The sequence below is a fragment of the Desmodus rotundus genome, chromosome 8 (assembly GCF_022682495.2).
Source record: "Desmodus rotundus isolate HL8 chromosome 8, HLdesRot8A.1, whole genome shotgun sequence".
NCBI classification, from domain to species: Eukaryota; Metazoa; Chordata; class Mammalia; order Chiroptera; family Phyllostomidae; genus Desmodus; species Desmodus rotundus.
The window spans coordinates 134440776-134462481 of record NC_071394.1 but is presented as its reverse complement, the minus strand read 5'-3'; the positions used below and the strand labels follow the sequence as shown (position 1 = coordinate 134462481).

Sequence of the window (21706 nt, the reverse complement as noted above, 5' to 3'; positions counted from 1 at the left end):
CTGCGTGCTGCCCGGGAGGGTCCCCCCAGCCCCAGGAGACGATTGTCCCAGGGGTCGAGTCCCAGCCCTGGGAGTGGCTCCTCGCCACTGCCACCCAGCCCGAGCCACCGCAGTATCCCGTTCTGGGGCCAGTGACGGTCCCCAGCAGGGTGGCCCGAGTCACACTCCTGCCGCTGTGTGTCCAGCTGGCCTGGCCCTGGCGATAGTGGTCACTGCAGCAACTGGCCGGAGGGCGGCCACAGATGGCACCGCAGGGAACCGAGCGTGGGCCCCGACCGCTCGCACAGGACACGTCACCTCTGCACGCGCTTCTTGGTGAGGGCGAGTCCCGAGCACCGGGAGGGGCCAGTGCCCTCGGCCAGGCGTCCACACTGCAGCCTTTCGGGCCACCACGTGTCACCAAGTGCTGGTCTCGTGCTCGTTACATTTTTCCAAATTCCCCCTTTTTCCAATTTTATGGCATCGTCTGATTTGGTATGCCACTCCACGGTGTGCTGGGTGTCAGCACCTAAAAGAAGCCGCGGTGGGGGGTTTAGACGCCACACCAGGTCACAAGTGTCTCTCTCACTCAGAGTTGCTTCTGAGTAGAGCCCAGACCGTCCGCATGGGCTGCCTGCAGTGCTTACGGTCTGAAATGCCGGCCGTTCTTTTTACTCAACAAACCGGAGTTCATTACTGTACTAAAAGAACTTCTTCGGTTACAAGGAACAGAATTTGGTTGAAGAACAGGAACAGCAGAGTGACTGGGGAAGGGTTAGGTGTTGGGGAGGCCAAGGAGAGGGGTCAGTCCGGCACTGTGGGCGATCCTCCGCCGGCCCGCAGAGCTCCCCACTGTAGGGGCCGCAGGGGCGCTGTGAGCACGGGTAACAGGTGCTCGGTCACTCAGAGGGACGTGGATGGGTCACGCCTTCCGAGCGGGGGGTGTGTGTGTGTGTGTGTAAGTGTCCGTCAGGGCTTGCTCCCCCGCCTTCGATGTCGGCTGCATGCCCTGAACGCTTAGAGGCTCGTTGGCACTGCTGCTGGACTCGGGACATTCCGCTGAACGAGTCTCCTGTTTTCTAGCGACAGTGACGAGAAGCCTCTCAGAGGGAGTCTCCGGTCCCTCCACCGGGACACGCAGGCCACAGAGAGTGCGGACAGCTTGGTGCAGTACGGGGACGGGGACCACGGCCTGTTCAGCGAGGACGGGTCATTCATCGGCGCCTACGCAGGCTCCAGGGAGAAGGGCTCTGCAGAGAGCAACGGCAGCTCTGCGGCCACGTTCCCGCTGCGGGCGTGACGCGCCCAGTGGGAGTGCCTGTCCCTCGGCCTCCCGGGCATGGAGCGTGCGCTGGGGACAGAGACATGTCGCCAGAGAGCCCGTGGGGACTGCAGCGTCCGGCCACCACGTGGGGGAGAGCGGCGTCGCCTTGGAAAGTGAAGCTCCAGCACCGTAGGCCCCTGTTCCCTCATCTCCCTTTCCAGGTGCTGCGGGCGCAGAGGAAGCAAACCTGAGTTCAGATGCACCACGCCCGAGTCCAGAGGTCCGCGGCGTGTTCCCTGCGTCCACAGAGCCGGGCTGCTGCACGGGGTCTCTGAGGGCTGCTGAGTGACTTTGTTACAGGAGGGCAGACAGTGAGCAGGCAGGTTATTTAAGTGTAAAGAGGAATATGAATGTCTTGTTAAAATCTGTTGTTGACTGTGTACAGAAGCTATTATTTAAGTTTTACTAGAGGTCTTAGGTAAACAGCCGCTATTTATTGAGCTCTAACCCTTTGCCCAGAGGCGGCCACTTTAAACGGACGTCTGGCTGTTTGGCTTTCAAGGTGAGTTGCTTCCTCCGTCAGTGGTGGCGTCTGCACTCACCTGGTTTGTCCTGCTCTCGGACTAAATTCGGCTGCGAAGGAGGCCGCCGCTGGGTCACCGGACATGGCGCAGGCCGAGTTCTCCCTGCCGCCCGGGCCCTCCCTGGCTTCAGGCATCTCTGCGTCTCACGGGCGCCGCTTCCTTTTCCCGTCTGCGTGGGTGTCCGCACACCTGCTGTGTGGACACATTGTACATATTATGTGACTGCCCACACGGTTTCGAGTAGAGGTGGTTTCATGCTGCGGCAAGAGGCAGCGTGAACGGGCCCGTCCGTCTGTCCAGGAGGGTCAGCAGGAAGGTGCCCCTTGGCTTCTTTCCGGAGCTGCAACCAGAAACGCGAGGCCCCAGACGGAAGATTTTGTCTGAAAGGCTTGCATTCCGTTCTTACACCACTTTTCCCATCTGAGTCTCAAACTCAGATGCCACGTACACATGGGTGGGCTGTTTCCATAACTTTCAAAATGAGTTTTGTTGCTGAGTGTGCGCCTGCCCGGCCCCCCAGAAGACACTGTTTACAGTTAGGCTCCTGTGCGTGTGTCTGCCTCCCTCACGTTCCGAACCCCCCTGGGGCCGTTTTCCTCCTGCTCCCCGGGCCACGTCAGTGCGCATTCAGGGGACGCGGTTCCTGGCACGCGGCTGCCGTCCTCCTGGAACTGCGCACGAAAGCCGTTTAGAAATAACGTGGAGGACCCTGGACGCGTGTCCTTAAAACTCGTGTCAACGTCTCAGTTTGTGCAAACCCGCTGTCACCGTGCCACGAGACCCCGAGTGATGTCGGCGTGGAGTTCGCTCGCAGACTTGACTTCCCGTTTTGAACTGCAGTTGTGGGCACAGCTCCTCAAGTCCTTGGCTTTGACTTCTGTGCCCGCTCGACTCCCTGTGGGCCGGAATTAGGGATGTGTATATAACGGTTATTAGTGCAGTAGCCTGCGCGGACTGTCAGGTTAGACCCCTGCGCCCCTGAACTCTGCCCCCGTCTGCTTTCTGAGGAGCGGCTTTTCTGGGGGCAGCAGCGTCAGGTGCCGGCTCCCCGGGAGGAATTTCTGGTGGTCAGCGGTCGAGGAGGCCACGCTCGGGCCTTGGCGGGGTAGCCGTGCAGAGGTTTGAGCCCCTGCTCTTTGTCATCGGTCAAAAAGGGGCCTGCAGGGGACCGTGTGAGTTGGAAACAGTCTCCGAAAAGGCGCCCGGAGCAGATTCACTGCACATTTTAACACAAGTGACGACATGTTCCCCTTTCCCACATCCCAGGGCTCCTCCCCCCGTCTGGGTGGCGAGGAGCCCCTGCTCGTGTACCCTGAGCGCCCCAAGCTCTCGGACGTGGGGAACACTGCCGCCTCCCGTCCGCCCTCGGCCCCCTCCCTCACCGTCTCAGTGTTGGGCTTCTCCCCGCGCAGAAGGGCCAGGCCCTGGCTGACTCTCCCTGGTCTGCCGCCGCGGCTGTGTGGACGCAGCCCGGTGTGCGTGCTCTCGGGGCGGCTGGCGGGAGTCGCCGAGGGCCGCCCGGGGTGGGAGGTCCGGGTTCCCTCCTGGTTCCAGCGCTGACTCCCGAGCAGCATCAGGCCTTCGGCAAGTTGCCCGACCCCTTCGCTTCGAACGGTCTCACTATGAAGTGCTAGCGATGATTACAGTTACCTTATCTTCGTCACAGGGTGTTTTTTATGGAGAAAAATTGAAAATAAAAGCTAAGATGCCTTTCAACTTCATAAACAAACCGGTCCCCCAATGCTGTATCAAAAAGTCACCCCCCCACACCACCGCGGTTTTTCCTGTGAGCACATAAGTATATTTTTGTAGAGAAACGAATCTGCAGGAAATAAAGCAAATCTCCTGTTCAGCGAGCAGGTGATTGGCACCCAAACCGACTAATGAGGAGAGAACCAAGCAGGGTCTTCGCTGCACAGGCTCTTCCTGGGCTTTGCACGCGTCTGTAAGAAAACGTGCATTCGGTGGATTTATTCTATCCGCGCAAAGGCATCAGATATTTTCGATGTACCCACGTTTATAAAAGGTGTAAAACAATTCAGTTGTGCTGGAAGTCCCAAATAATATTTTGTCCTATTTTGTATTCACGGAAGAGATGAGCTAAAGAGACCGATGATGAGAAATGCCGGCTGGTTCCTTTTCGAAGCATGAACGACGTGATTGCCAGCGGAAACCCTAACTGTGTTTACACGCCCTCAAGGTGGACTCTGGGAACCATTCTGGGTGGATCGCACAGGGCCTGGGTTCGTGCCCTGCCGGCGCATCCACCTGCGTCCCCGAGCGAGGCGAGCGGCGTGGAGCCCGCTGACTGCTCCGCGTCAGAGGTGCGGTGGCATCTTCGAAGGAGACAGGGGTGCGAGCCCCGAGTGCCCGGCCTTTCTGTTGACCCAGATCGATTTTCACAGTAGAACTTTACTGAAACGTGTTTGTGTCGTAGGTGGTGGTGTGTTATGCCTATGGATGTGTACGGCTTCAAAATATTTTCACTATACATGGAATTCAACTTTCCAAATAAAGGTTTGACTTCACGGACTCTGAAAACGTCTGTATTCTTTTCTGTCCCAATAAGAAGAATCAGAATTTACTTCCCAACCGTATCTTCAGTTGCCTCTGATCCCGGAATATCGATACGTGAGGTATAGATTAGTGAAGCATAAATGAGGTATAAAGAAAGGATTTTTATTTCAATGACTATATTTCCAACAATTTAAAACCAATGCCTACGAAATCTAGTGTGCCAATAAATTCTATGCTTCAGATTAATGTGAAATTAAGGGGAATGTATATCCATCTGGTTGTTTTTAAAATGATGCAGAAATGCCACTTTTCAAGAAAATGCCCAACAACCGTACTTCCTGGAAAGACCAATGGGTAGCAGACGCCCAGTCGGGCTCAGCAGACAGTCTGTTGGCAACGGGGGCGTCAGAAGTGTTTCCTCTGCTCCCGCATTAGCCTCCCACATGATCTGTCCGCAGACGTAAGGCCAAGGCAGCTGCGCACTTGGCGAGTGTGGGCCGCCTGCCCGACCCCAAACCCAGGCCCGTGGTCCCGCGGGTCTTTGTGACCCCACCCCCCCACTTCTCGGGGGTCCTGAGGGAGGCGAGTTTGAGGTTCAGGCCGATCACGTTTACAAGCGTCTTGGGTTTCAGATGTGGGGTCGCAGCGTCGGTGGGGGAACAGTCACTGCCTGTGTCAGCAGCTGAGTGGCACCCCCAGCAAAGGCAGGGGTGGGAGCGAATCGGCGAACTGGACTTCTCTGGGAGACGCAGCCTCCGACCCTGCTGGGCCCTGGAGCCGGGCACACTCTGTCTAGGCCTCGTGGCAACCCCGAGGTCTCCCTCGAGTGGCCGGTCCATCCAAGGGGATCGTCAGGTGCAGACACGTGGTTCCAAGGGACTGTCGGCCCAGGGTTCTCCTTAGGTCGGGGCTTTTGTGGGTGACTTCCCCGCTTGGCCTCTCCTCTCAGACGTCTGAAGGACCCTCAAAGCCGGTGTTTCTTCCTGCCCAGGGGCAGTTCACCCCTCCAGGTGCTGGCCACCCGCCCAGGCTCACACCAGCCTCCTTCCTCCCTGGCTCGGTCTGTCGCTATTACTGCGTGAGCGTCTCCTGTATCCGTCTGCTGCTCTGCCTGCGACTGAGGTCGTGCCTGCTGGCCCTTGTCCTCCGGCTGTGCCTTTGATCGGTGCCCCTGCATAGGGCGGCCGACAGTTGGGGTGCAGGTCTGGCTGTGCTCTCCCCTCTCTGACCCACCAATGTGACTTTCCCTCGCTCTCCCGGTGCGTCGGAAGTCCTTAGTCCCTCGTCTGTCCAGCACGGCCAGACCCCGCCCAGCGCCGAGCACCATCACTTGCCGTTCCCTCTTCCTGTCTCCCTCCCTGTCCCGCCTGTTCCCAGTGCTTCTGGGGCCCCTTCCGATGCCCTGGGCCTCGTCTGGGCTGCACCAGCGGCAGCTCCGGTGGGCAGCTCTGCTGGAACCACAACCACTCAAGGGTGGACATGGCCGTAGGGCTCACAGGCGCCTCTCGCCAGGCCTCTCTCTCTGGCTGAGAGGCCATGAGGCCCTCCCGGGGCCGTCCATGCCCTCCCAGGAAGCATGGAGGGAAGAGAACCCGCTGGAGCAGACACAAACCCGTGTACCATCCAGCCTTCTCTGTACGCCCCTGTCCCCTCCCCGTCCCTTGCACAGGATCGGAGCACCTCTGTCTCTGGACAAAGCACCTGTCTCTGGACGGAGCATCTTTGGCAGGTGCAGCAGCCAGCTCAGTTGCACACCTTCTGCAGGCCCCCCTCCGTCCCCGCCTCACTGTCCCTGGGCCTCCTGCCTCGCACACGCGTGTGTCAGGTCCGCGATCACAGGTAAACCCGCAGCCGGTGCGCTGGGGGCTGCGGACTCCGCTGTGCAGGAACCCAGGCCAGGGCGCCGGTCTTTATCAGCGGCAAGTGCTTGTCCAATTCCTTCCCGTCCCGAGGTCCTTAAATCTCTCACTGCTGCCTCACAGGGCCGCGGGTCTGCGCTCGGGTGTGACGGCGTTTCCTCAGGGAAGACTTGCAGACTGAGCCCCGGTGCTGCGGGTCATTATGGTTGTGATTTCTAATCCTCTCCTGAGGACGCTTTCCCATTGCTTTCAGAGAGCGAGGAGGCGGGGGAGAGAGAGGCGGAGGGAGAGCGGTTACCTTCTTGTACATGCCCTGACTGGGGATTGAACCTGCAACCTGGGACTGTGCCTTCCCTGGGAATCGAACCTGAGACCCTTCGGTCCACCAGAGGGCGCTCCAGCCACGGGAGCCCCCCACCCCGGCCGGGGCACTGCTGCAGCTCTACCCTCCCTGTGGCTGTTACATCACCGTCCTCACGTCCCCAGTGAGTCCAGAAGGTCCCTAAGGGCTGGACGCACCTGCGTTTTCACTGAAAACCCGACTCACCTCGCATGGTGCCCCCTGACGCTGTGCGCCCATGTTACGTCACGGAAGGGGCGCAGACTCCAGGCAGCGCGTGCCTGTGACCGCAGGCCGCTCCGCGCGCAGAAAGGAGCCTTCACCTGCCCCTGAGCGCTTGTGGCCTGTGTCCTCTGTCCTCGTAAACGGCCCGGCATCGGGCACGCAGCATGCACTGTGCCTCGTTATGCCACCTCAGCCCCTGTCGGTTCCAGCTCCCAGGTGCTCTCAAATCTACTCCTGTTCCGCCAGCGCTGCCGCTGCCCCAGCCCGGACAGCAAGCCCAAGGTTGCTGTCGCCCCCTCTCCCGTGGCGGGTCTTCCGGCCCTTCTCCATCGACCACAGGCCCGGGAGCTTTACAAAGTCAGCGCCTAGTTGTACGCAGGTTTCACAATACCTGCAGCCACTATCCCAAATTCCCACGCCCAGGACCATGCAGGAGCCAGCCCCTCCCACCTCCCTGACCCCACCTCCTGTGCGCCCAGAAACTATGCCTTTGCCCCCCCCCCCCATGCCTTTGCCCCACCCCAGAGCCCACGGAGCCGCCGCCCGGCCCCAGGACACTGGCGATCGCCCTTCTTCCTGCCCAGGCCACCCTTCCCCGAAATCCTGCATAAACAGGGTAAGGCTGCTGCTGCAGAGAAGCCGGGCCTGATGACCAGCTCTAACGTGGTCGCGACAGTAAGCCCTTTACTTCGCCACCGCAATCAGTGCCCTGTTAATTCGTAGTCTCGCGTGGCTCTTTTTCTCACGTAAGTTCCACGAGAAGAGCAAGGCTGCCTGGCCCACGGCCCGACACCCGGCATGACCCGGACAGGGCGCAGATCCAAAGCAAAGGTCAGGTGTGTCGATGACTGGGGCGAAGCACCGCGTGGGGGACAGTGTAGCAAGTAGCAGTGAGGGAGAACACACCACTCGTCTGGACCAGCTGGCCTCGGGCGGGCGCGTTTTACAAAATCCCCGTGTTTACCAGGTGCCGCATTTACTGTGGTGGTCGTTTCACAGTATGTAAAACATCGAGTTGTTGTTTGTACTCCGGAAACTAACATAACGTTAGATGTCAATTATACCTCAGTATAAAAACGAGACAAGAGCCTGGGCTGGTGGGGCTCAGTGGACTGAGTGCCAGCCTGCGAACCATAGGGTGGCCGGTTCGATTCCCAGTCAGGGCACATGCCTGGGTTGGGGGCCAGGTCCCCAGCAGGGGGCGTGTGAGAGGCAGCCACACAGTGATGTTTCTCTCCTTTTCCCTTTCCTTTCTCCTCTCTCTAAAAATAAATAAATAAAATCTTAAAAAAAGAAAAAAGAACATACAGCCACCTGAAGAAAGCCACACAGCACGCTCGTCACAGAGGAAAAAAATTGTCCAGGCTGATTTCAAGCCCTCTTTTCTGCTTATGGGAAATGGTTTTTCATGTTTTGTAAAACAACTCAGTGATTAACGCAGAAATTGCATTTATAAGAATCAATACACATTTTGGGGATGGGGATCAACTTTGGCCAGTTGCTTACAAAGAAATTAACTGCAATGTAATATACATTTTAAATATAGTACATTTAATTATATATTTTATATAATTCAAGATTTATTAGAATGATTACGATGATTAAAAAGTGTGTAATGTATGCTTGTAATTCTTTGGGAGAAATGACTTACATTATAACACAGTTAATTCCTATGTAGAACATCATAATTAACTGTGTTTTAAAATGAATTGAAAATAAATTAAAAAATATCAAAACTTGCCTCTGATGGAGTTAAACAGGGGAAACATCTAATTGTACCGGTTTAATAAAAGGTGTAATTAAAAGACTCAACCACTAGGTGGGAGTGTTTCAAAGTGGTAACAGCTGTGGGGACTCAGCACCTGTGGTCAAGATACCAAGTTTGAACGATTTCAGGGTGTTAGGTACAGTTAGTTACTCAAACTTGCTTCAAACTGTGGTCTTGCTGTAATCAGTACTGACGTCCATTAACTCAGGTTCTGTGAATTATACGGGGCTTTTCTAACCTGAAGGGAAGAGTATTTTTCAAATCTCGACAGTGTGCCAAAATTATATGTCGTAATACTTAGGGAGTGAAAATGGTTTCTTAGTTTAACCATTTTCTTTCTGGTAGAAACAGATGGAAGTAATTTCTTTTTTAAAAAAGATTTTATTTATTTCTAGAGAGAGGGCAAGGGAGGGAAAAAGAGGGAGAGAAACATCGATGTGTGGTTGCCTCTTGTGCGCCCCCTACTGGGGACCTGGCCTGAGACTCAGGCTTGTGCCCTGACTGGGAATCGAACCAGTAACCCTTCGGTTCACCACAGGCCGGAGCTCCATCCACTCAGCTACACCAGCCAGGGCTGATTTCTGAATTATTTACATTATTATCTATCGCAACAAATGGAGATGTCCTAGATCTTTCTTGAACACATAACTACCCCTGGGGGGGCGCCAGCACCCCTAAACACCGCAGTAGCACCGACACCATGGGGCTCTTGTGAGGTAAACGAGAGTGCAGATGGGGAAGAACCTCAGCCACAGGCAAAGGGCTGACTTCACAGCTTTAATGAGATCCTTTTATAAACCTGTTGACTGAGAAGCTGCTGAGAACTCCATGGGGAAGGGGAAGGAGTCCTGTGAAATGAACTCTTTGTCAAGAAAGGTCACTAGGTGAAACCTGCACTGACCTCTGGCAGGTAAACGATTCATTTCAAAACCAAGTTGAACGTTGACTTCAGCCCATCAAAGCTAAATCCCTGCACCTGGTTGGCCGCCTGGCCACACAGGTGAGCAGGCAGGAGCGCCCCCTGGAGGGCAGGTGGGGCAGGCGTGCTGGGCTCCACCCACAGCCCAGGTTCTGCAGAGCTGAGCTTGGGCCCGGAAGGCGGACTTCTGACAGCTCCCCGGTGCCGCAGCCTGCGATGCTCTGCGGAGGCGCCGGGAACCGCCGACCCCAGGACAGCGCACAGATTTTGAATTTTTACCATTAGTTCTCCAAATATTCTTTTCACAGAAGGAGCAGCCTGACCCTCAGAACAAAAAACAATAGCGTTTTTCCTTCGTGACTTACGGACAAAAACTCACAACACAGGAATACCAGTTTTTCATGTTTCGGGACACCTAACAGACCTTAGCATTTAAGTTATGGATTCTAATAAAGTAGCTCAAAACTAGCACCTGTACCACAATTTATAGGGAACATTGTTCTTTTTTCCGTTGCTTTTAGAGAGAGGAAGACACAGAGAGAAAGAGAGCGGGAGGGAAACGTTGGCTGGTTGACCCCATCCACACCCCATCGGGGATCGAGCCGCGAACTTCCGCTCTACACCCGTGGCTCCAACCCCCGGGCCTCACGGGTCAGCGCAGAAAACGTTTTTGGGTAGAAGCAATGGAGTTTTGACCCCCACAGCAGCCTCACACCTTCCTGCTCCTGAAGCAACGCATCTCCAGTAGCCGTTGCCTCATTGCGGGTCCTCCCGGGCCCTGACCACTTGGGAAATGACGACGGCCGGCGGGAGTCGGCAGTTCTGTGGGCTGAGTTCTCGCTGTGCCCAGGGCTCAGCTGTGGAGTTTTTTTGTTTTTGTTTTTTTTTAAGATTTTATTTATTTATCTTTAGAGAGAGGGTAAAGGGAGGAGAAAGAGAGGGAGAGAAACATTGTGTGGTTGCCCCTCCAGCGCCCCCCACTGAGTGCTGGGATATTCTGCAACCTGGGCAAGCGCCCTGACTGGGAATTGAACCAGCGACCCTTTGGTCAGCAGGCTGGCGCTCAGTCCCCTGAGCCACACCTGCTGGGGCCTCGGCTGTGTAGTTTAATGACACACGGGCAGGGCGCTGCGCACAGGGACCTCAGCTCCGTGGGGTGTCTGGGCCTCCCCACACCCCCGGGACCTCGTGCAGAGAGATGGGCACCCCCACTCCAAGACTGTGTCTGTCTTGTTCCCTCACGGAGCTGTCCCTGGGGAGTCCGAGGACGCACAGGAAGCACTGCTTGCTGCCACCGCTTCTGTTCGCCCTCAAGGCCAAGGGCGCTGAGACACACGCTCTGCTGGGCTCCTGCCCACGCTGGGCACGCGGTGCCTGACACGCTGCTGGCACTTCGGGACGCGCACGGTGACAGCAGCCGCCCAGGTTATTAAAAATGCAGATTCCACATCAGACGAGTTCACGGTCATCACTCAGGTGCGTACGTTACAGACCCAATTAGCCGCTCGCTCCCTGTCCTGCTTGTCAGCAATGCAAGGATGAAATACTGATGTTTAAAATTATCCTACTTTGGACATTTTGCGATATTGTGCAGCCTCACATGCCGTGAAAAAGCCTTAATGTGGGATTGCACGTTGAAATTTTCTTATCTCCTCCTCCTTCTGCTGACTGGCCGCTAAGCTGGACAGCGTTGGCTCAGTCATGTCCGACAATCACCCGCACCCAGGAGATGAAACCGCTGACACTCTCTGAGGGAGGCTTTACAGAGCAGGTATTCTTCATGGACAAGCCAGGGGCAGTCCATTCTGTGCTGGGCCTGGAAGGGACCTGAGACAGTGTTTCTGGGGGACCCAAGCACGCAGGCTGGGAGTGTGCGGGCTGTGAACGAGCCGGAGTTGGGACGGGGTTCAGGGTTGTGACTCCCTGTCCCCAGATGAATGAGACACCAACTCGAGTTTTGTTCCCTGTGTCTTGACAGCCTCGTACCACTGCCGGCCTCCCCTGGGGGGGACGGCTGCCCTTTTCCAGGCAAAGGCACACGGGGCACCTCCTCAAGCACCCTTGGGCTCCCCTTGGCTCTTATGACCAACCCCATTCCCTCCAGCTCAGAGGGAATCCACTCTAAGGATTCCTGGCCATTTGAAATATCTCTCCACCAATGTCTCCCACGTGTGGACGTCTCCATGGACAGTATTTGGTGCAGTCTGTGTTGGGTTGATTGTTTTGTTGATGGTGCCACCAACCCAAGAACGTGCCCACAGACCCCCTACCACAGTGACAGTCCCAGTGGCCACACTCTGAGGTCCGTGTGGTGTCCACCGTGAGTGCGGGCTGTGGCTGTGGGTCCCGCAGCCTGCTCCCCGCCCCATGGCTGAGTGTGAGGGGACACAGGCAGACCTGGCCTCCGGCACCCATCTGCTGACCTTGGCTCAGGGGCTCCTGATGGCTTGCAGGTCGTTCCCAGGACAGTGCCAGCCCCTCCCCTTACCTGGGGTCAGACCCGAGGAGCCTGAGGGCTGTGAGGTCCTACTTCCCTTCCGAGGGGCGTTTTCCCTAATGACACTCCTAAATGTTTTCTCTTCTCCCGGTGACTCCTTCCTGGGGCGCCACCCTATCACAGGTCGCCTCTGCTAAGGAAATCCCGCGGCCACTCACATGCCGTTCTTGCTGTCCAGCCATGGTCAGGTGGGCCAGGTGGGTCCAGCTCACTCTCCCCTACGGCGCAGAGGGTTGGGTGCTGCGAATAAACCACACCACGCGTCTCCCTCCCTCACGGACGGGCGTCCACACGTGTCTCTTCTCTCGACATCGTGAGCTACCCTTCAGTGCCCGCTGAGTGCCTGTCACTCCGGGCGCACAAGCCCCAGTGACCCCGGTTACAAACCGCGGGTTCGAGTGGCCGGATGGCGGCGTACACGCAGCATCCGTTTCCCGACGGACAGTCTGCAACCTCCCACGAGAAAACTGGCGTGAGCCAATCTATATTCCACCAGTGGATGGTAAAAACAAGAGCTCCTCTCTCTCCTTATTCTTGCCAAAACTTAATACTGTGAAGTGGTTTAATATTCTGATGTTCTCATTAATGCTTTTACATACAGTTCTCTAACGAGGCTGCACATCCCCTTACAGGTCTGCTGGACGCTTTCCAGTCCCCATCCGCTCCGTGCGCTGTGGTGAGTAAGCAGGCCTTTCGAATCAGAGAGATGACGAATTTCGTGGTGATGGGGTTCGGTCCACAGGGCAGAACGGAATCGTTTTAAATACCACGGGGGCACTGGCAGCCGCCACCCACTTAAACACTTCCAATTAAAGAACTTTACCAGCAGCTCATGCATGTGTTTTAATATCGGGGAATTCTTAGCTCTAAGAAGTCGTTTTGTGGGGTGTTTCTATTCCACAATCCCTGATGTTTGAGCTCCTTCTTTCATTTTTATAATCGCACGCTGGTACCCCTTTTCAGGCAGCTCTTTTCTTCTTATTCTTTAGGAATATGTTTTCGTTGTGCTTTCAGTGTGTATATTTCATATTTCTGTTCTACGTCGGATGCCACCGAGGACTTATGCTTAAGAAATGTCCCTTTGCTCAAAGGCAGAGCCGGCCTGGTTAATTTTATTATAACTTCCAAGAAAACATGTTAGAGAAACGAATTGTTTGGTGCTCAGCTGCGACCCGACCCCCACACACACGTGGGCGGGTGTGTGTGCTGGGACATTGGTCACAGGTGACAAAGCCTCTTGACCCTGTTCAGACCGAAGGAACCGCAGTGTTTGTTCTGTGGGTTACAGAAACGTGCAGAGCGGTGGGAGTGAGTCAGAAACGCAGAAATGAAGGACTTGAATCATGAAAGGACACCCACTCTGCCTTTCATGGCTGCTCTTTCTCTTGGATCTGCCTCAGTTTTCTCTTCCCGGCATCCTTTCTGTCCCAGGCCACAGGTGGGATGCAGCGTCTATGACACCTGACCTCTCCTGTCATGGGTCACACACCTGGAAGCACCTTCGCGAACCCCCGGGCTCCCGGGGAGGAGGACTCAGGGCCCCTCCAGGGTCCATAGTCCGCTCCACGTCAGCAGGCCGTGTTCCGTGTGGTGTGGACAGATGTGGACCGCACCCACGGCGGCCTCAGCTGTCCCAGCATGCTCTCAAGGCTACGCGTTCCCAAAACCAGAGTGGGAACCGTTTTGAGACATGAGATTGGGCTTAACAATCAGCGTGATGGCCACTCAGGGCTGCTGGGAGTGTCCAGTAGTGTTTTATTCAACGTGTACTTTGCACTTGGCCTCTGCTTGACCTGGGGGTTGGGAGGATGGGAACTGGAGGCTGCTGACACTTCCAGCCGTGGACGTGGAGACACCACCGTGCTGTGTCTGCTACGTGGCAGGAGCCGTGGCCGCCCTTCAGTATCACCTCACCTCCCCCCACGGCCCACGAGGGTGGCACTAGCCCTCCGCCTGCCCGCAGTGTGTGCTCCTCTCAGCCCGTCCTGCCAGAGAATCAGCTCCCCGGATGCGGCTGGCAGGCAGCTGCGAGCGAGCAGCCCCTCTGTGAATCCATCCCCATGTCATGCAGACCGTGCTGTCCCAGGGCCGGGGACACAGCACAGGGCCAGCCCGGCCCTCTGCAGCCCTGCGCCACAGGCTCCTGGGGCCTCGGAGTTCTCCCTGGGGCCCTGCCAGAAGGCTCCAGCGCCATGCTGCGTAGCCTGCCTCTTCCCACTGGGCGGGGCCTCCTCCCACTGGGCGGGGCCTTCGCTGTAGCCTGAGGTCTGTCTGCTCTGTGTCCTCCCCCCTCACACCCACACCCCTCCTTACATCCTGCATGTTTACCTGTCTCCGTGTGCTTCTCAGAGGACCCATGCAGACACAACCACGCCCTTTCCACAGGTGAAAAAACCGACTCACAGAGGGGTTCCTGTCTTTGCCAAGGTCGAGTGCGTTTCCCAGTAAAAGGGAAGCGAGAGAATCAGACATGCATCTTTCTGACGTGAAATCCCACACTGCTTCCGTCACACAGCACGCTGTGCATGGCCCACGTGAGGTTCCGTGAGAGGGCAGTCACTAACTTGCTGTGGGAGACACTCAGCATAACGTATGGTGCACAGAAAGTCTTCTGTTCACCTGGCTGGTGGGGCTCAGTGGACTGAGCACAGGCTGCCAACCAAAGGGTCACTGATCAATCCCCAGTCAGGGCACATGCCTGGGTTGCAGGCCAGGTTCCCAGTAGGGGGCGCACGAGAGACAACCACACATTGATGTTTCTCTCCCTCTCTTTCTCCTTTCCTTCCCCTCTCTAAAAATAAATAAATAAATAATTTTAAAAAGTCTTATGTACTATATATTGTTAATGTATTGTGAGAAATTTGGACAGCAACCCAGCCCAGCCACCTCACCACGTCCCCCGGTGCACGATGAGAGTGGCCAACGTCCTGCCTCACCTGCCTCCACACCTGGGCGAGGAGCTTCGTGCTTCTGCTCACGAAGACGTGGAGGCTGTTTTCGATCTCTGCAAGGAGGGTGGGCCTTGTGACTTCCTTTGGACAAAGAGACATTTGTAAGCATGGTGCAAATGAGGCTCGAACCTGAACCTGTGCCTGGGGGACGACCTTTGTGGCTCTGGAAACCTCTCCACCTCCTGGAGACACGTCCAGGGGGCCTGCTGGAGGGAAACCTGTGTGTGGAACGGAGCAAGGCTGTCAACACTAAGGACGTCCCCTGGACCATGACGTCCCCTGGACCAAGCTGCCCTGCTGACCTGGCTGCTTACTGCACAGATGCCTGAGAGAGAACAGTCGAGACCAGGAGGAAAAGTGCCCACCTGAGCCCACAGAAGCCGCACTCGGACCCTCGGGAGCTCAGGAGGTGGTGCTGTTTGGAGCCACGCAACTTTGGAGAAGTTGGTCATGTAGCAGATTCTAACTGGCGGCCACCGCAGCTACCAAAGAGGGGTATCTGTCATGGGCGCTGCTGACAGCAGCTCAGAAGCAATTCCTTCTCTTTTTTGAGATTGTTCCCCCCCCCCCGCCATTCCCTTCTGGGTCAGGCACGCGGAAGGTGCACCCACCTTCCCCAGTGCCTGCTGGTGAAGCCGATTGGCACGAGCCAGCCATGGGATGCCCTTTGTTGGCGGGAGACTGGGCAGCAGAGATCCTCGCGCCATCTGGGAGTTCCACTGGATGCCGGGCAGGAACGCACCGCCTCCTGATTTGGATGTTTGGACAAGGAGATGCTCGGAGCTCTGGGAACTGCCTGGAGTGTGTGTGGCAGGCGTGAGGAGCACCACAGAGGAGGGGCCGTGGGCCACAGAGTCCACCAGCCCTCAGACGCCCACGCGGGACGTCCTGCCGTGTGAAATAACGGACTTCCCTCTGTCTCAGATACAGAAGGTAGCTTTTTTCCTGTAACTTGTAGCTGATGGCCTCCTATTTGATAAAGTGGCGAAATGTAGGCTCTATTGAAATTCAATACAAACTTTTGGAATGCACACATGAATATTCAGGGCAGGAGATGAAGTTGAACCACCAACAGACTTCGCTTCTCAGATTTTCTGTTCCCTCCCGCCTCCTCACTTCCAAGCCTCCACAGAGCTTTATAAAAACACTGAGCAAGAAAAGCAGCACTTGGGCTTCACACCAAGACAGTGCTCCCCAGTCTCCCAGGCACGGCTGAGGATTTCCATTTTCAGCGTGCCGCTCTCTGGCAGGCTCTTCAATTCCAACATTTTCACACCTCCTGTCTTCTACAAAAGTCACTGGGAAAAATACTTTCTTTTCCAACATGCTTTGTATTAACCTTTCCCAATTAAAATGTGAACTTCGGTTTTATCTATGAGGCACTTAAATGTCCCTGCCACAGCACGCACCGTGACCCCTCCTGAGCAACCGCAGCCCCCGTCACTCCTTAGCGGTGCTTTCGAGGAAAGGGCGGGAGGCCAGCAGGCACATTTAGCGGACGACGCTTGGAGGGCCTGCCTTTGAAATCACGTTCAATGCATCGACTTCTTGTTTCTTTGGGACTCGATTTCGTGTCCTGAAAGGGTCACTGGTTATTTATTGATGTGGCTGCTGAGCCTTCCTCCAGGTCACGACGGGGATGCGCTCTGGCTTAGGCCTCCGCCACTTAATTTCCGTTTTGAGTGCAGACAGAGAACACTCTGGAAGGTTGGGAGGCTCTGTTACCCCCACGTGAGGACAGACGGCGTCCCCAACACGGGTGCTGTGGATCCGTGTACTTCAGCACCAGAAGCGGCTCCCTCCCTGCGCCGTTCCCGGAATAAGGAATAAACACGTCCCAGTGAGGAGACGTGTGACTCCTGAGAGAGCCGCCGACCGCTCGGTGGTTGGTGTTCGCCAGAAACTCAATTCGAAATTATGGCTCAATAATTCACACTTCTCCCTTTGAGAGACTTCTATTTCTAATTTCACGTCCTACCCGGAGCAGAGCGCCGGGCACCTGCAACACACAGACCAAATCAAACAGGGCCCTGACCCGTGCCAGGCTGTGTGCTCCCGTGTCGGTTTTGGGTGGCCTCTCCTGACGCTGCCTTTTGGGGAGGGTGGTGGGCATGTCCTAAAAATACCAGTGCACGCTTCAAGACCCACACTGTGCGTTTCCACGTTCTCCGGGTTCCCCAATCCCCACGGAAAGCGAGCACAGCAAAGCCCATCTCAGAGCACAGCAGGGCTCCTGAGGCAGATCTGAGCCAGGGACGTCATGCACGGTCACTGCTGAGGGGCAGGCCTGGCACCGCCACACCGAGCCGGGCTTGCAGCCCCTGAGGAATTCTGTCCTGTCTCTCGTGATGCCTCCCAGGAAAGGCTGAGCAGTGTCACCCGTCAGGGGTCCAGAATGCGTCCTGATGGAGCCTCGCACGTTTCCAGGACGTTTCCGGCCTCGGCGGGCTCATCTGTGAACCGGCCACCCCAACACCCACCTCAAACGGTGGCTGTGAGCGTGTAGCCTGCGGACGTTTGAGGCGGGCTGAGCATGTTCCAAATACATGAGGTTGTTGCTTTTGTCGTTATTTCACTCTGAGAGTTTAATCTTCCTCCCGTTCATTTAAGGAAGTCCCCTTTGAAATCGTATCATGAAACTCAAACTGGATCTTCAACAGCTTCAGGGCGAAGTGAAAGGTCTCGATTTATCGCTTGTTCTGGAGGGAGAGCTGGGCTCCGAACCAGTCTTCCCAGGTCCTGAAGGCCCCTTCGTGTGCGGTGCCGCCGCCTGGCAGAGGGTGGCTCTGCTGCCCCCTGTCGCTTCGTCCCGGCAGGATTTCCCAGCTCGCGGCTCCGCTGCGTGCCGCCACAGATGCGTTTTTCTTGGCTGGGCGACTGACGCTCTCGCTTTCTATTGGACGATGGTGCTTCCTTCAGGACAGGACTCAAGCTCCCCTCAAGCACGGGGAACCGCATTTTGGAACGTCTCACCTTGTAACTAAACACGTGTCTTTTTTTTTTCCTTTTCAACTTGTTTTTACTTGCACTTATCCGACTTTTCAGCTAGAATCAAGTTCCCTGAGCACTTCCTTTCATGCCATTTTGTATTTCTCAGCCTCGATCGATGCCTGAATCATATTCGGTAGTAAATACACGTTAAACGAACCAATTTAAAAAGTGTGTGAGATATGTAGGAAGAAATGGTGGCGTGCTTAGTTGTCACAGTCACCTGGCTCTCCCTTCCGGAAAATGAACCCTCTTGGAAGGTTTCGTTCCACAGACATTTGTCAGCTAAACGAAGGCACGTAAAACCCAGAGAAGCCAGAGGGATCCCGGGCACCGGGCTCCGATATAGCCCTCATATCAGCAATGACGGGGGGTGGAGGGGGGCGCGGACAACTGCCCTTCACGTTTTCATTTCCAAAAATAAGCCCATGACAAGACCCAGCCAGGTGTTCATCGATTCTGCTTTGTGCTAAAGCATCTGGGTGTTTTCCAAGCGGCTCTGCTCAGCCCTCTGGGGTGCCGGCTAAATGCGGTGAAGAAGACGGAGCCCGTGCCTGGCATGGATTGGATACATGTTCTCTGACCGGTACCTGCTCAGTTTACGCAGATTGCAGAGGTTTGTCACTCGTGTGAAGGAACTACCAACGTGAAGACATGACGTGACATGTCAGAGTGTGTGATCACGGGTTCACTCCACAGTCTCTGTTATGAAGTTTAATTAGGGGAGATCGCTTTGCCTAAAACCCATTGAAAGTACAAAGGCGAATCCCAGCCCCGTATGTAACAGAAAGGTACGGTGTTGGACATCAACAAACAGGAGCAGCTTTGTCGTTATTTCTAATCTAACTTCTTATATTTGCAGGCATAGCCTATGAAAAACCATGTAATTAAGCTACCAAATTTCTGCTGGCTGTGTTGAATCCTAATGCTAAGATGCACCTCTCCTAATCAAAAATAAGAATTTTCCAAAATTTCAAAAGGGCCCATGGCTGCCTCTTCTCTCCTGATGGACGCCCCAGGTGAGTTTGTGATACTAATCACCTGAGAAACCACGGACCAAATGTAAGCAAATGACGGCCGAGTGCATAGAAATGCAAAAGTGAATTGTCAGAGGGCTGGTTTACAGCATCACACGCACCTCTTGGTGATTTGACTTATTTTTTCAAAGTGTTTTGTTTAATTTTTAGAGAGAAGGGAAGGGAGTGAGAAACAGAGAGAAACATCAATGTGTGGGTGCCTCTTGCACACCCCCTACTGGGGACCTGGCTGGCAACCCAGGCACGTGCCCTGACGGGGAATCGAACCAGCGACCTTTCAGTTCACAGGCCAGTGCTCAACCCGCTAAGCGATACCAGCCAGGGTTGTGATTTTACTTATTTCTTGTGTTACCAAAGATCCTCCAATGACAACTGGAGGTCGTCTGGCTCTGTACATATTAGCTTCTCGTGTCTGACGTTTACAGCCCCCCGTCAGAGAGATGGAGGTGGGTGTGAGTAGCCTTTGCCGACTTCTCCCTGACTCAGTCTGAGACGCGTTCTTTTCCACACGGTGCTTCCGGAGAAATGCTGCGCATTGTAGTGTAAAGTGTGTGCGTCTGAAATGAGGAAGTGTCCAAGGTCCTGTCTGTACTACCTGACGTCCACAGTTAGTTACACTGTACAAATGTGACGAGCGGCTGGGGCTCAGGGAAACACTCTCAGAAGTGAATTACATCCGAATGAGGGGCTTTGTGCTTCTTCACGAATCGTAATCACTTAACTGGCTCCTGGGATCAGGACTTAAATTAAATCCGCAACTTGAGGATCGTGGAAGGAAGCTTTGAAGGTTTTCCAAAGGGCCCACGACCGTGGATTTATGGGGTAAAAATGCTATTCTTCACAAACAGAACGCCCCGGCCATGGACCAGCCCCCGCATGGCTTCTCCTGAGAAAAGTCCGCCCTGCTACAAGTCCCTAGCCCCAAATAACGAATTCTGGTTTGCTCTCTTGAAAGCAGAAGTGTCACCCAGAATGGTTCCCTGCCCTGGGGTCCACCTGCACCCAGCCAGTTCCAGGGTCAGGGGGTCAGCAGACCAGGGGCCGGGGCCGTGTCCCCGGGCTGGAGCTCACTGCGCAGCGTATTCCTGCACATGAGCAGAGGCGCTCAGTATTTCCAAGCGTTTGGCACAGACGGCTGCCGCCGACCAGCTTGCACTTCTCCTAACTTCCCAGCTGCAGCTCCTTGGGGCGTCAGAACTGGGATAACCAGCTGCAGGCTGTCGCTTCCCGCTTGGCTGAAGGGAGGACTGGGTCGCCGCAAAGTCCCTAATTGCGACAGAATTAGACTAAACGGTTGTTAAGCTCTGCAGCCTAATTGTGATTGGTGTATAGTTGACGTTCCTGAAGAAATCAATTAAAACAGAGTGTTTTCCGAGGTCCTGGAGTAGTTTCACTTTCATGGTGGCCTCCGGGCCCGACCGAGTGAGCGAGGGCTCGCACTACGAGCAACGTCACCGCCAGGGCCCGTCTGTGCACCGGTCCCTGCGCCCCGACCTTGCTGGGCAGCCCGAGCAGGTAAACGGTGTCTGGGCCTGTGGGGACTCTCGACGGCCTCCCGCCTGGCTCCCTTCGTCTGCGGGAGCTCACTCACACTGCTGGGCGGGAGTGCCGTCAGCCACGTAAGCTTTATTCACTAACAGATGCCGAGAGGGAGCTTGGCCCGAAGTCTGAAACCTGCCCACGTGCGGGAAGCGCCCAGGCTGCCACCCTGGGGCCACCGCTGGAGCTGAGTCTCCTGAGAGGAAGGGGTCATCCATCCCAGAGGTGACGCCGCCTTCAAACCCCTGCGTCTGCACCGAGTGGCAGAGCCACGCAACCCAGTGCCAGAAGGAGGCACCGTGGGGCCCACTCACGTCTCCTCCTTTGCTCCTGCTCAGGGCAGGGCTGTGTTTCAGCCCCGTGGGCTTCTGAGCGGCAAGGTGCACAGGCGGACTCAGAGCCTGTGGACAGAGCTCTGCGGTGAGAGCCAAGTGTGGGGGCCTGGGGGGTTCTCCCCAGCCTGGAGCTCATCCTCTCCGTGGCTCCATCTGCGCCCCCAACATACACCGACCCTACCCCGCAGCTGCCTTCCTGAGCACTTGGCAGGAAACTCACCCACCTTGCAGTGTCTGCCATGAATAATTCATGTCAGTGGCGTGCTGACTCGCAGAGGCCTGGGCTACTGCTCTGGAAGAAATGTTCAGGGTTCTTCCGGATAACCCAAAGAGAGCTCTGGGTTCCGAGGGTCCTGGCCCTCAGCAGGGCTGAGTGCCCTGAGAATGTGGGCTGGAAGCCCAACCACAGAGGCCTGTCGGCCTTGGTCCACCTGGACCAACCTGGATCCCCCTGGGCTGTGGTCTGGCTTGGGACCACCCAGGACCACCCCCTGTGGTCCTGCTGGGGGCCAACCGGGAGGGTCTAAAGACCCTTAGACTCAGAGCCTTGGCTCTCAGGACCTGATTTCAGGGGATTCTCACCTGCCTGCCCCCACCGCCCACAGGCCTCTCCTGCCATGTGGGTCAGAGCTCACCTGTGACCCCGTCTATGGGGTCTTCCTAGTTCCCTGGAAGGACCGAAGGCCTCAACCTTGGGGTCCGTCCATCCATAGTCACGCTCACCTCCATCTGTCCATTTGTCTGTGAGATGGGTAGGCCCGCAGAGGCACGACTGTCACTTTATGCAGACGGGGTAACCCTGCTGCAGAAATCCAAACGGCAGCTCCACACGTGCTCCACGTCTGGGCCGGGGCATCACATGCGCTTCGCCGGGCCCCACACACAAATTGGGCTGGATATCTTT

General features: G+C 55.9%; 1 protein-coding gene across 7 annotated transcripts in view; it reads left to right on the top strand.

Annotated features, from left to right (window-relative positions):
* Positions 1-3568, top strand: part of CHL1 (cell adhesion molecule L1 like) — a 104784-nt gene extending 101216 nt beyond the window's left edge. For all 7 annotated transcript variants that reach the window (XM_053929886.2, XM_053929889.2, XM_053929890.2 and 4 more), the window contains one exon: positions 1063-3568. In XM_053929886.2, the coding sequence (XP_053785861.1) occupies positions 1063-1279 (217 nt within the window). In that variant the 3' untranslated portion in view covers positions 1280-3568. The remainder of the gene's footprint in view (positions 1-1062) is intronic.
* The last annotated feature ends 18138 nt before the right edge of the window (positions 3569-21706 follow it).